Genomic DNA, 12631 nt, shown 5'->3' on the forward strand with positions numbered 1-12631 from the left:
CAATCATTCTTTTGTCGACATTCTTCGACTATTCTTGGCTCAAGATTCTTACTTTCATGCATGATATTTAATGCTACATTATATGCAAATATTTCATTGATAATTATCTTTTTTTGCTCCCATTTTTCTCCTGTAAAGACATAATTTATCGAGATCTCATTATTTTTAGAATTTTCAAGTACCTGAACGTCTTCTGGCGTCAAAACTATATCATAATTTTGGACAACTACAGATGTCTTTACTATGTCTTTTTTAACTGGAATAGTATTTACCTCTTTTCTTTTTTGAGAATTTTTGTCTTTGGAACCGACAGGCCTACCACGCTTCTAATGTGAATTTATTTCGGTAGCCATTTGTCCGACTGAGACATCAATTCGAATTGGAGTATTTTCAGCTGGTATATAAGTTTTGGTTATCCTCTTTTTATCAGAAAATTCATCAGGCAATTCATTTGCTATTCTTTGCAAATGTATAATCTTTTGAACTTCTAGTTCACATTGTTCTAATCGATGATTTAAATGCATCAAGGATGATGCGTTTCAATTAAGTTCCTTTTCAAGAAGCTTATTCTCTCCCCCTGATGTTGGAAATTTTGATTCATCAAAATGACAATATGAAAATCGGGCTTTAAATACATCTCCAGTTTGTATCTCAATATACCTCACTATAGAGGGAGAATCGTATCCAATATATATTCCTAATTTTTTTTGGGTCCTATTTTGGTGCGAGAAGGTGGTGCAATAGGAACATATATCACACACCCGAATATTTTTAAATGGAAAATATTTGGCTGCTGGCCAAAAGCTAATTATATAGGAGAGAACTGATGGTAACTTGTTGGTCTCAAACGAATAAGTGTTGTGACATGAAAAATAGCATGACCCAAGCTGAGGTTGGGAGATTTGTTCTCATAAGTAAGGGTCTAACAATTAGTTGGAGGCGTTTAATAAGTGATTCTTCTAACCCATTTTGTGTGTGAATATGAGTTACTGGATGTTTAACGCTTATTCCAACATCATACAATAAGCATCAAAGGCTTGGGAAGTAAATTTATCAGCATTATCAAGACAAATTACTTTGATTGGATTTTCTGAAAACTGTGCTTTTAATCGAATAATTTGAGCAAGTAATCTCGCAAATGCCAGGTTGCGAGAAGACAATAAGCACACATGTGACCATCTCGAAGATGCGCTTATTAAGACCATAAATAATCTAAAAGATCCACATGGTGGATGAATAGGTCTACATATATCGCCTTGAATTCTTTCTAGGAATTCAGAGGACTCAAATCCAATCTTTACTGGAGATGTCCTTAAAATTAGCTTTCCTTGAGAACATGTAGCACAACAAAATTCACTAGATTTAAGAATCTTCTGGTTTTTTAGTGAATTTTCATGGAAGTTTTTAATAATTCTCTGCATCATGGTTGTTTCCGGATGACCCAATTGGTCATGCCAAATTATAAATTCATGTGGGCTGGTAAACTTCGGATTTACAATGGCATGCGATTCAATTGAACTAATTTCAGTATAATATAACACAGAAGAAAGTAAGGATAACTTTTCTAATATAACTTTTTTATTTAAATCATGAGTTATAATACATAAATACTCATGATATTTTTTCATTCATTGTTTCAATATGATATCTATTTCGACAAATATCTTTGAAACTCAATAAATTACTTAGAGACTTAGTAAACAATAGTACATTATTTATTATGAATTTTGTTCCTCTAAGAAATAAAATTATAGCTCTTCCGGAACCTTCTATCACATTGCCTGAGGCAATAATAGTATTAACATATTCTTCTTTTGGTACAAGATGTGAAAAATATATATTACTTTTGAGAATGGTGTGCGAACTTACACTATCCGCAAGTCAAACATCTTCATTATATGTCCTTGCCATTTTCTTCAAAGACAAATAATAATAAAATTAGTAGAAGTATATGCGCAGTAAATTTCTTGATTGTTTTTCTAAGAAATATTGTACATAGTATCATATAATAAAAATTTGAGTATTTATCCATTTTGGTCCTCAAAGAATTTTAGACTAGACACTTTAGTCCCTAACTAAAATTAATTACTTGATTGGTCCCTAATAATTAATTTCACCAGTCACTTAGGTCCTTTGCTCCGTCATCTCTAACAGAGGACAAAATAGTCCCTGACAACTCTAACAGGGGACAAAATGGTCCCTGACCTCCTCTATTCGGAAATGACACTATTCTCTCCTAATTTTCATTATATCTCGCATAACACTAACAGTCTAATACTATAACTTTAAGCTACACAATGCACACTCTGCAATTTCAATGTTTACAAGAAGAAAAATCCTCAACTTGTTCTCAACCAATTCATACTTAGGAAACTTATGACTATGTCTCTCAAGTACTTGTCGTCTTCGATGGAGAAAGGCGTGTCTTTGGGGTAGTTGTGGAACTTGGTCTTGAGGATGTGGTGGACATTGTTGGGGTTGGAGGTGATGTTGTTATTGAGGACGTGAAAGTGGATGCTTTTGGTGGGTGAAGTGCGGAAGAGGTGGATGTACCAGTCACAGAGATTTAAGAAGTGTGTGATCCATGACATGTTGAGGTAGGTGCGACACGTGTGACAGTTACACCATGGCTTGATCTTGGAGCTGAAAAGGAAGAAGGAAAAAACGGAAAAGAAGACTATGAAGGTGAAGAAGGAGAGTATGAATGTTAGGGTTATGCGAAATATGATGAAAATTGGGAAGAACATTGTCGTTTTTGAACAAAAGGGTTAGAGATCATTTTATCCCCTGTCAGAGTTGCCAGTGATTATTATAGTATTAATTAAAGAAGTGTAAATAAATAATTATAATATATATATGCCTTTATTTATATATGTATAGAGACCTCTTTTTCACTTTTATTAAATGTAACTTTTTTTTAATAACATAGCATTTTAATATAGAAAAAATTGAGCGATCTATATTAAATTATATGTAGTAAAGTATATAAAAGAGAGAGAAGAATATTTTGATAGTATAAAAGAGAGATAATTGTTATTGATTGTATGTATTATTTCAAATACATGCCTTTATTTATATATGTATAGAGACCTCTTTTTCACTTTTATTAAATGTAACTTTTTTTTAATAACATAGCATTTTAATATAGAAAAAATTGAGCGATCTATATTAAATGGACATCCATCTCATACTTATTACAACACATGTAATATTTTTCTCTTATAAATAATAAATTACGTAGAAGTCAAAACAAAATAGGAACATGATAATTCTCCTTTTATTTTTTATAATACCGCATCAAATATTTCTTTAACGTTATAAATATTTTATAAAATGTTTGACATTATAAAAAACAGGATTAGTAATATCCATTTCCATTGTGAGTAAAATACCATAAGATAGAGAAAATAAAATAAAAAGTGATATGAACACCGCAGTGAATGAAAACAAGAGAGAGTGGTGTGGGTGGGTTTCTCTACTGTGTGTGAATGGAATCCAAAGGAAGAAGGAATAGTAGCGCACACATACATGATACCTACATGGATATGAAGCAATATTGCGAGTAAGGAGTAGTGATTCGTCAAAAACCCCCCTTTTATCTGTGCCTGCACGCGGATTGGCTCAACTTGCCTGCTTCCCTTTCCTCTTCTTATTTTATTCTTAAATTATTATCTCATCACATCACACACTCAGAAATCAAATACTCACAAGAGAAAGCAGCATTGCAAGCCACGTTATTGTTATCCACTTCTAAACTCAATTACTCAACACCCAACAGGCTTGTTTTTATCCCTCCCTCTCTCTCTCTCTCTTCCATTCCTTATCTTACATTTGTAATTTACTGCCTTTTATTCTTTTCGTTAATTTCTCATGCTTTTGTTTCCTTCTGTATCATTTATTTAAATCTAATCAGACTCGCCCCTAATTTAGGCATTAGATCAATGGGAGTTTGATAAGTAGAATTGTAGAAATGAAATCAGTCCTAATCTTACTGTTACAGTGTTACATACGTGCTTAGATATATCGTTATTTTAATTTTCCTTACTGTTACACAATTTATTGGAGAGGTTTTATCATACTACTACAGTCAATGTGTAACACGTGTTTTTATCAGAATTGATGAGGACTCAATAATTCTAGGGAATTATTGGAATTATTGGAATAATTATAGGGAATTATTGGCTGTGAAAATTGTGTTTTGACCTATATAGACTGTATGATCTCTGTTTCTATTGAATTATAAGGTTAAATCAGCACTCTTGGGATATCCATATGCATTGACATATTAGGGTAATTTGAGATAAAGAACAAGTCATTAGATCAGCAAGTGATTAGTGATTATTATGCAATTTGAAAGTTATGATGAGTGGGGATGTATGGAGCGGTTGAAGTTGTTGCAAGTTGTATGCTTGTCCTTATGTCATAATGGCATGGCTTCTCTTTGTGGTGGAGTTCAGAAAAGCTGTATTATTAGGATAGCAACATTTCCAAATACTCTCTCAGGTGTCTGATCCAATGGTCACTTTTGTAGAGTTACGGTCATTTAAGTGCAATCACATATCAATTTTCTTACAACAATAAAACTGCGGTAAGTAAGTACTAAGTATTAAGTATTAGCTGTCATATTTTTCTTACCTAATCTACTATATATGTTTACTGCATAGTTTTGCAACTAACACAGTTGTTCTGGTACGAAAACACAAAAAGTTATAGGAGAATTTAGCGAGCAACATCGAGTTGATCTAATGGTAAGCAAGCTTGTATCCTTTATAGTCGTCTCGAGTTCGAATCATAGGGATCAATTAAAGAAGCTTGTGCACAGAGAGGCAAAACTCCTAAAACAAGATTATTGGAGTTTCTAGTAATAAGATCTAGATACTAGAACAAAAGGTCGACAGATTAAAATCTTCTAAAGTGAGAAAGTTGGTAAAGTAAGAAAATAATAGTTTAATCACCATTGAATTGTAGTGAGACTCACATGATAAAATTTATAAATTCAATGGTGCTTAACGTTTTACTTTATCACTTTACAATTCTCTTTACTTTAGAGGATCTTTTTCCAAGATGAAAGTATTAAATACATAAAAAATACCAAATATTATGTATAAATGCATAAAATAGAGTTGGGGTGGTTTCTATTGTGAAAGAAAAAAAGATAAAATTTTGCTTTAAATGATTTGGTAGTAAATTTAGTTGTTTACCTCATTTAGAAATAGACTACATGGAGGGTTGTTCAGTAATAAAAAGTAGAAGGTGACTTAAGGAATTATATGTGTAGAATATACATTGAAATCTATTTGAAAATATAGATTTTAATGATTTTTTTTTTTTGGTGACTTTATAGATTTTAATGATTTGAATATACAAATTTATGACATAAAAATGTAGCATCATTTGATTGATATAGTTGACTCCACCTAGTTGGATAAAGTTAAGTAGTTGTTATACTTTGGTCACCTATTAACCTAGGAGAGGGGACCAGCATCGGTTCACATGAATGTTGCTAGAATACAATTTTACAAAGCTAGTAGCCCAATTTGTCAATTGTCTTTAGGATTTTCAGTATCAACGAAATGGTATTTGATCTTTATCTTTCTTTTGCTGTAATTTTGTGCTTCAACTAAACATTATAATGTTTCAGATTGAATTTTTTATTTGTGTATACAAAATTTTTATTGTTTTGAACTTTTGATTCTGAATCTCTGGAACAATTGTTAGGCTTATCCACTTATAACAGTTGAATAACCTTACCTGAATAAACCTATGAAAAATGTCGAGGAAACATTGAAAGTGAAAACTTTTACCCTGAAGCAGAGACTAGGTAGAAGAATACACTTAGATGATATTGAAAGGAAGGTGGAGGGAATGGAGAATTCTTGTCTTTTAATTAATTGTTTGTTACAAGAGGGTCCAAGTTCTCTGCTCCTTGAGCAGACTAAATGGTCTTCAACTTGTTTTAAACAGAAAAATTTGGAGTTTCTCTTGTGTCATAAATTGTGTGGAAAATATAAGACAAGGTTATAACAATAGTGGAGATTCTCCAGTCATTCTCCATAGGCTCTTTGCTGACGTTTTAGAAGCTTTGGTCCCATATTACTTGCAGACAAGGTAAGGAAAAACACCAATAATTGTTCATTGCCATAAGTACCCTCTCTGCCTTTTATTTATCCTCTCCACAGATGCAACTTTAATAGTTTCATAACAATTGTAGGCTACTGTTTTCTGATTCATTATTGCACTCTCTTTATTCAGTTTGGAAAAAGAAAATTATAATTATTAGTTGGAATTTTTTAATGAGTGGATAATTTTTAGGAGAGACTTGAAATATTCGCAACTGTAGATATTGGATTTGAGCTTCAATAACTAATCAGTAGTTGAATTATACAGGGTGCAATCTTGAGCTTTTTGGGGACAAGAAACTGGGCTTAAAGAAAGAAAGTAGAGATTATAGAGAAAAATTAATAACGGTCCACCTTGAGTAGTGAAAATGGACAAGGCTAGTATAAATAGGTTTGATCTGTATTTCTAAAATGTGGCTTAAATTTGTTACTTGGTACAGGTTTTCTTTTGGAAAAAGACTCTCTAAAGTGGGGAGATTGATGAAGTGAGGGGTTAATCACCATTAAATTTGTAACTTTCATCGTATGTAAGTCCCACTATCTTAATTTGAGAATGATGAAACACTTACTTTCTCACTTTACCGACCTCTTCACGATAGAGAAGCTTGATCATGTATTCATGTTTTTCTAAAGCCTAATTCGGCTAAAAAGCCTACTTATAATCGACTATAGAAATTCTAGTAGAGCTCTAGGTCTCTCAACAAAGACCTTTTTCTATTCTCCAATTTTAAACTCATTATCACTTAATTAAGTGGTCGAAGCACTTAGTTACTTAGACCAAACTCGCATTGCTTGCCAAAAGAACCCTTGAAAGATAGGTTGAAATGTTCCTTAAATAGGCTAATTTTATTTCTAATTTCTCTTCTATCATATTATTAATTTTTAATTTTAATATCAATAATACAAGATAATTAGGCTAGTCTTCTAGGCCTTATAACCTTCTTTTAAAAAAAAAAAAATAATAGCCTATTGTTTGATCTTTTTTAACTGAAAAGGTTTATTTAGCCTTGCTCGTATACTAAATAGGCTATAGACCAAATCCAAAAGCCCCTGACATGTTTTGCCGCTTGATATAGGTAAAAGTTGTTTGATTCCTTGTAGATATGTCTGCGTGACTTTATCTTATTTCATATTTCATTCAGGTTTTGCTATTAGCTAGGTTCTATGTGAACATTGTGCATAACGCTTTGAACAAGTGAACCATATAGGAATTCACCTAAGAGAAGCAAGTTGGTATCATTGTTGATGTAGGATATGGTAAGTGTAAGTGTGCAACTCTCAAAGTGCCCATTTAAAGCAAGTAAAAAAGTGGTAACATTAGTTTGCCTAAAGGGGGGAAGTCTTAAGATTTTTTTTAATTATTTGTATATAGTAAGGTCCAAAATATTTTGAAGGCCCTAGGCTGTCCCCAACTATTTAAAGCATCCATGAGACCATCCATGAGGACCAGCCCTTTCTTCTGATCACTATTCTCCTCTGCATTATGTGAGCTTTGTCCCTCTAGACTGTAAGAAAAAAAAAAAAACCCCATGATTCCACCTCCATTCTGAATTCTATTTGTACCGAAGTTGTTGATACTTGATACATAAACCACATAATAGATAGATGAGACGTAGATCCTCCAAAAAGAATGAAGAAAGAATGGAATTAGATAAGCTTAGCAGTAGGAACCTTGAAGATCCACCTATCTCTGGTGCTTACATCCGGAGCCTAGTGAAACAACTAAACACATCAACAACAACAACAAATGAATCCATGAACTCAAAAGGCCAAGATTGTTTTGTTGCAAGAAAACATGGAAAGGCACATCAATCCACACAACAACAACCACAACAGCAGCATAAGAAACAAGTTAGGAGGAGACTTCACACTAGCAGGCCTTATCAAGAGAGGCTTCTGAATATGGCTGAGGCTAGGAAGGAGATTGTAACAGCCTTGAAATTTCACAGGGCTGCTATGAAGCAAGCCAGGGAAAGACAGCAACAACAGCAACAACAGCAGCAGCAGCCGCCGCCACTGCAAGTGCAAGAACAGCATCAGCAAAGTTTTGAACAAGATGGAAGATTCAAGGGTAGGAGAAACCCCAGAATTTATCCATCATGCAGAGCCAATTTTCCAAATAAAATGGAGGATTTTTCATGTTCATACTTATCTCAACCTCTTCCTCCTCCATCTACCTTGGCTCCAAACTCTTACACCTGGGCTAATGCTCCTTCCTTAATTACTCAACCGCCACAAACCCTTTTGGCTGAAAACCCCAATTTTGTACTTCCTAGTCAGACTCTTGGATTGAACCTCAATTTCCATGATTTCAACAACTTAGATGCTACCCTTCACCTTAACAACTCTTCATTATCCTCATACTCATCTCCAACCTCCTCTTCTCCTCCTCTTTCTGTTGTGACTGATCAGGAAGCTCATTCAGTTGGAATGTCACAGGGCCAGGGAGATGGATCTTCTTCACTGGTGGATACAATTCAATCCGGTGCCACGACCCGGACTAGTGGAAGTGGAGATCTTCATACAGCCATGGATGACGAGGGCATGGCAGAGATCAGATCCTTAGGTGAGCAATATCAAATGGAATGGAGTGATACCATGAACTTGGTCAAATCAGCATGTTGGTTCAAGTACTTGAGAAACATAGAACATGAGGTACCTGGAGTCAAGATTGGAGATGGTTCATACCATTTTTTTGATGAAGTTGTTGAGTTTCCAGCTTGGTTGAATGCAAATGGGAGCTGCTTAGAGAAGTGCTCTGATGACTACTTCCAAGATTCTGCCTTACCTTGGTAAGTTCCAACAGTATAAGTTTCATAATTTAATAATTGAATTTTGCTTTTGAAGTACTTGTTTTGTTTGTACCTTTTATTAAGATAAGGAAACAGGAATACAGGACAGTTTGTACTTTGTTAAAGCGTTCTTGTAACAAGTGAATTAAACTATAAAAGTAACTGTCACCTTTTAATTACACAGAAAACTATTCCATCTTCTACATAATTAAGAGAGTTACTTTATAATAGCCCTTTTCGTGGGACAATTCCATAATCCATACATAGGTAATAGGTTCATATGTCATTCTTCTTTGGGTTAATAAGTCATAGGAAGCCCTAAGTATCAACACATTATTGTAGTTTCCCTGGCCATTTTCAAGGTGAACTTGCTAAATCTGTTTATGAAGCATATGTCAAGCCAAGAGCAAAAAAAGTATATTTTCCCCCTTTTTTTCTCAAAACCATTTTTATGTTCCATTTTCATGAGTCTGATGGTGACTTTTTGAATAGTTCTTCCTTTGTTCTTGTTAAGCCGAATTTCAAGTAGCTTGCTAATCCTGTGTGAAAGTGAAACCTTCAAACTACTAAGAATTATACTCTTCAATAGTTTTGTTTTTCTTCATGTAAATGCAGTTGAGTTTATAGTATGTTTCTTTTCCATGTGGATTTCTAGTTTCTACTTTCTATTGCCAGGCCTGGTGGAATACTCACTTTTTGAAGCTTGCCCTGTGGAAAATATTTAGATAAAACATACGTTTTGACTTTGGTGTACAAAATCAGATGAGTACAAAGAACACTATTTCTAAAATAATATCTTCTTTTTGCATTGTTTGCTGCCCTAGAATAACTTGTGCATTCTGGTTTATGCCCTTTTTATTTTCCCATTGTATATACTTATATACTAATGGTTTTTCTCCTGACTTTGTTCATGACAATGTGTACACAGCATGGACATTGGAGATATTGAAAGCATGGATGGAGATTGGTTAGCATGAGAAGGATTCATTGTTTTGGTCACATCAAAATTTTGCTCTGATTTTGTAGTTTCTTTTGCTTTAGGTAAATGGGGTTTTGGGTACTATTATTATCATTCCCCTCCTCCCCTCTTCTTTTTGGTTTTTTGGATATTTTTATTATTATATATATAGGGCTTGAAAAAATTTAAAAGAGGATGATAGCATCAATATTCAATAGTATGAGTGAGACAATTTTTTTTCTCCCATTACTCTTATGTCAATGTATTTGTTGTAATAATGATTAATATCAATCAGTAGTGTTAAATTCTCTTTGAATCTTAAAGATTGCGAGAAGCCACTAAGAGTTTGGAGCTATAGAAGACTGGAACTCAGGCTGTTGTTAGTTATGTGATTTGAGTGTTTGACAATGAACACATGAAAATTCTGATGAGGAATCTCAATTTAAAGCTTAATTATATAAAAAGCGTAATTATTCTCTTGATTTTTACAATTTCACCATATTTACAATTTTTTTTTTTAAAGTTTATACCCAAGTCTCTATACTAGATAAAAATGATCAATAAAATCTTTTTTAACTGTTTTTTTGTTAAAAAATAAGATATTCTTGAAATATTCGTTTTTGCATTTGATTTAAGATGAATTTTGGAATGTTATATTCCGAGAGCAGTACAATTCATAGGTTAACCGTTAACATATAAATTAATTATAATAAAAGAATACAGGTTTTATAGTCTAATTTATAAAGACTTTTTTTGTTTTACTAGTATAAATAACTTATGTTTCCTCTTTTACTTAACAAGTTAAATTGAATTGAATTATGATTTATTTAAAATAAGGTTTGTGCTTGTTTTTGGTAGCAATCTGTGTTTTTGCTATTTTCACCGGATTAGTTCAATAACGTGTACAAATGAATTCTGGGTGAATTTCATGCATGACACAATGAAAATCATCTAGTTTGTTCTTGCACTTACAAAACCAACCCTTACACTATTTATATGCCCCTTACACTATTTATATGTCCATACTAATTCTGCACGAGTTGTCAGTATTAGAAGTGTTTGCGGTGCGGTTTGGTTCGGTTTTAAGGGAAAAAGTCATCCGATCTAAACGCTTAATTTATGTGCGGTGCAGTTTGGATTGGATGAAATTTTTTTGGAAATCCAATCTGATCCGATCCGATTACAAGCGGTTTAGATCGGTTTGAATTTGCGATTTTTTAAATAAAAAAAATTAAATACATATAACAAGTCTCAACATCAAATTTTAAATAATCAATAATGACATAACAAGTCTTAACAATATCTTAAAAAACTAATGATAACATAACAATAGAAATAAAATTATAGGTTAGTTAAAATAAATAAATAAATAAATAACATTTTCAACATAAAATATTTATTAAATAATAATAATACATGAATAATAGAAAAATGTATAACAAATTGAACATGTTATAAGTATAATTGTAAATATAATAATAAAATAATAATATTATATCACATTGTGCGGTTTGGATTGGATTGGATCGGTTATGAAAAGTAGATCCGAAATTCGATCCAATCTAGCGGTTTGCAAAAAATAGAATCCAATCAAATCCGAATTAGTGCGGTTTTAATCGGTTTTCGATTTGGATCGAATTAGATGAACGGTTTAATTTAGATCGGTTTAGATTTGAACACCCCTAGCCAGTATAACTATGAAGAGAAACGCGTTATAAGACATGTAACCGTAAATTTAATGAAAATATGGTTAAATAGGGGTGATAAAATTATTTCCACGAGTTAATAGTCAAAATCGTCCCTGAAAGATACCTCGATCTCCATATGAGTCCTCGAAAGATAAAGTTAATCAAAATCGTCCCCGAAAGATGACGGACATGACCACGTTAGTCCTTCCGTCATCTCGTCCGCTGAGTTGGCTAACGTTGGGTGATGTGTTCCGTTAACTGCCCGCGTGGCACAATAACAAAACGACGCCGTTTTGATTCAGTGGCCTCCAGATCTTGATACGACGTCGTTTAGTGTCCAGGTCTTGATACAATCAACCTTCTACCTTCCTCAACCTTCCTCAACCTTACCAGTGCCACCATCTATCATAAGCATTTCATCATACAGCTTCCTTGCAACCTCAATGTTATCCCTTTTGACCAAACAATTTAGCAACGAATTAGAAGCGACAACACTGGGGAAACAACCATGCACTTTCCGCACTGTATAGAATAACCGTAGGGCAGCATCAACCATCCCAGAATCTCCGTAGGCTCGAATCAGAGAGTTCAAAGCCTCATGGGTAGGTTTCAAGTTCCCAACTTTCATGCTGTTCAGAACCAGCTCGATCTTGGAGAACACTCTGAATCTTGCCAAGATTAAGAAGAGAGGAATAAGCAAAGCCATCGAGGGAACAAGAAAAGGGTGTCTAGTTAGCCCAGTCGAAGAACTTCAAACCCAGCTCGGGGTCGTGTATTCGGTCTAGAACGGGCAATATCCGAAACTAGAACCTTAGATTCTGCAAAGCGAGACTCGAGGGAGTCCTGCCAATGAGCGTGGGTTGCCAGTATTCGAATGGCGTCAATAACGAGTTTGTGGATGCAGGGACTGAATAGGGGCGAGTACCATACCTCACAAGCTCATAAATTGGCCTCTCGCTGCTTTGTTTGCTCTTCGCAGAAGCTACTCGACTGTTAAGGAGAAGGCTTAACGCTCCTCTCTGGCCGGTGCTTCTTTCTTCCTGACCCTTCTTTTTCTTTCTTCCTCTTCCTGCT

The 12631-nt window shown here is 33.9% G+C and overlaps 1 protein-coding gene across 2 annotated transcripts; it reads left to right on the forward strand.

Moving 5' to 3' along the window:
• Positions 3389–10192, forward strand: LOC107622744 (myb-like protein I). 2 transcript variants are annotated; one of them, XR_002356164.1, is made up of 3 exons: positions 3389–8911; positions 9587–9673; positions 9838–10192. XR_002356164.1 is itself a non-coding variant. In XM_016324758.2 (2 exons), exons 1-2 carry the CDS (start codon positions 7725–7727, stop codon positions 9886–9888), a joined length of 1236 nt encoding a protein of 411 aa, XP_016180244.1. In that variant the 5' UTR covers positions 3395–7724; the 3' UTR covers positions 9889–10192. The 2 variants fall into 2 exon arrangements, 1 of the variants encoding a protein (XP_016180244.1); XM_016324758.2 differs by lacking the exon at positions 9587–9673 and having other exon boundaries at positions 3395–8911; positions 9840–10192.

The sequence above is a fragment of the Arachis ipaensis genome, chromosome B10 (genome assembly GCF_000816755.2).
Source record: "Arachis ipaensis cultivar K30076 chromosome B10, Araip1.1, whole genome shotgun sequence".
In the NCBI taxonomy this organism is placed as follows: Eukaryota; Viridiplantae; Streptophyta; class Magnoliopsida; order Fabales; family Fabaceae; genus Arachis; species Arachis ipaensis.

Bases quoted from the DNA above. Each gene is read 5' to 3' on its own strand.
- LOC107622744 (XM_016324758.2), top strand. From the start codon at position 7,725: ATGAGACGTAGATCCTCCAAAAAGAATGAAGAAAGAATGGAATTAGAT. The intron at 8,912-9,839 runs GTAAGTTCCAAC...ATGTGTACACAG, and splicing joins CAAGATTCTGCCTTACCTTG to CATGGACATTGGAGATATTG.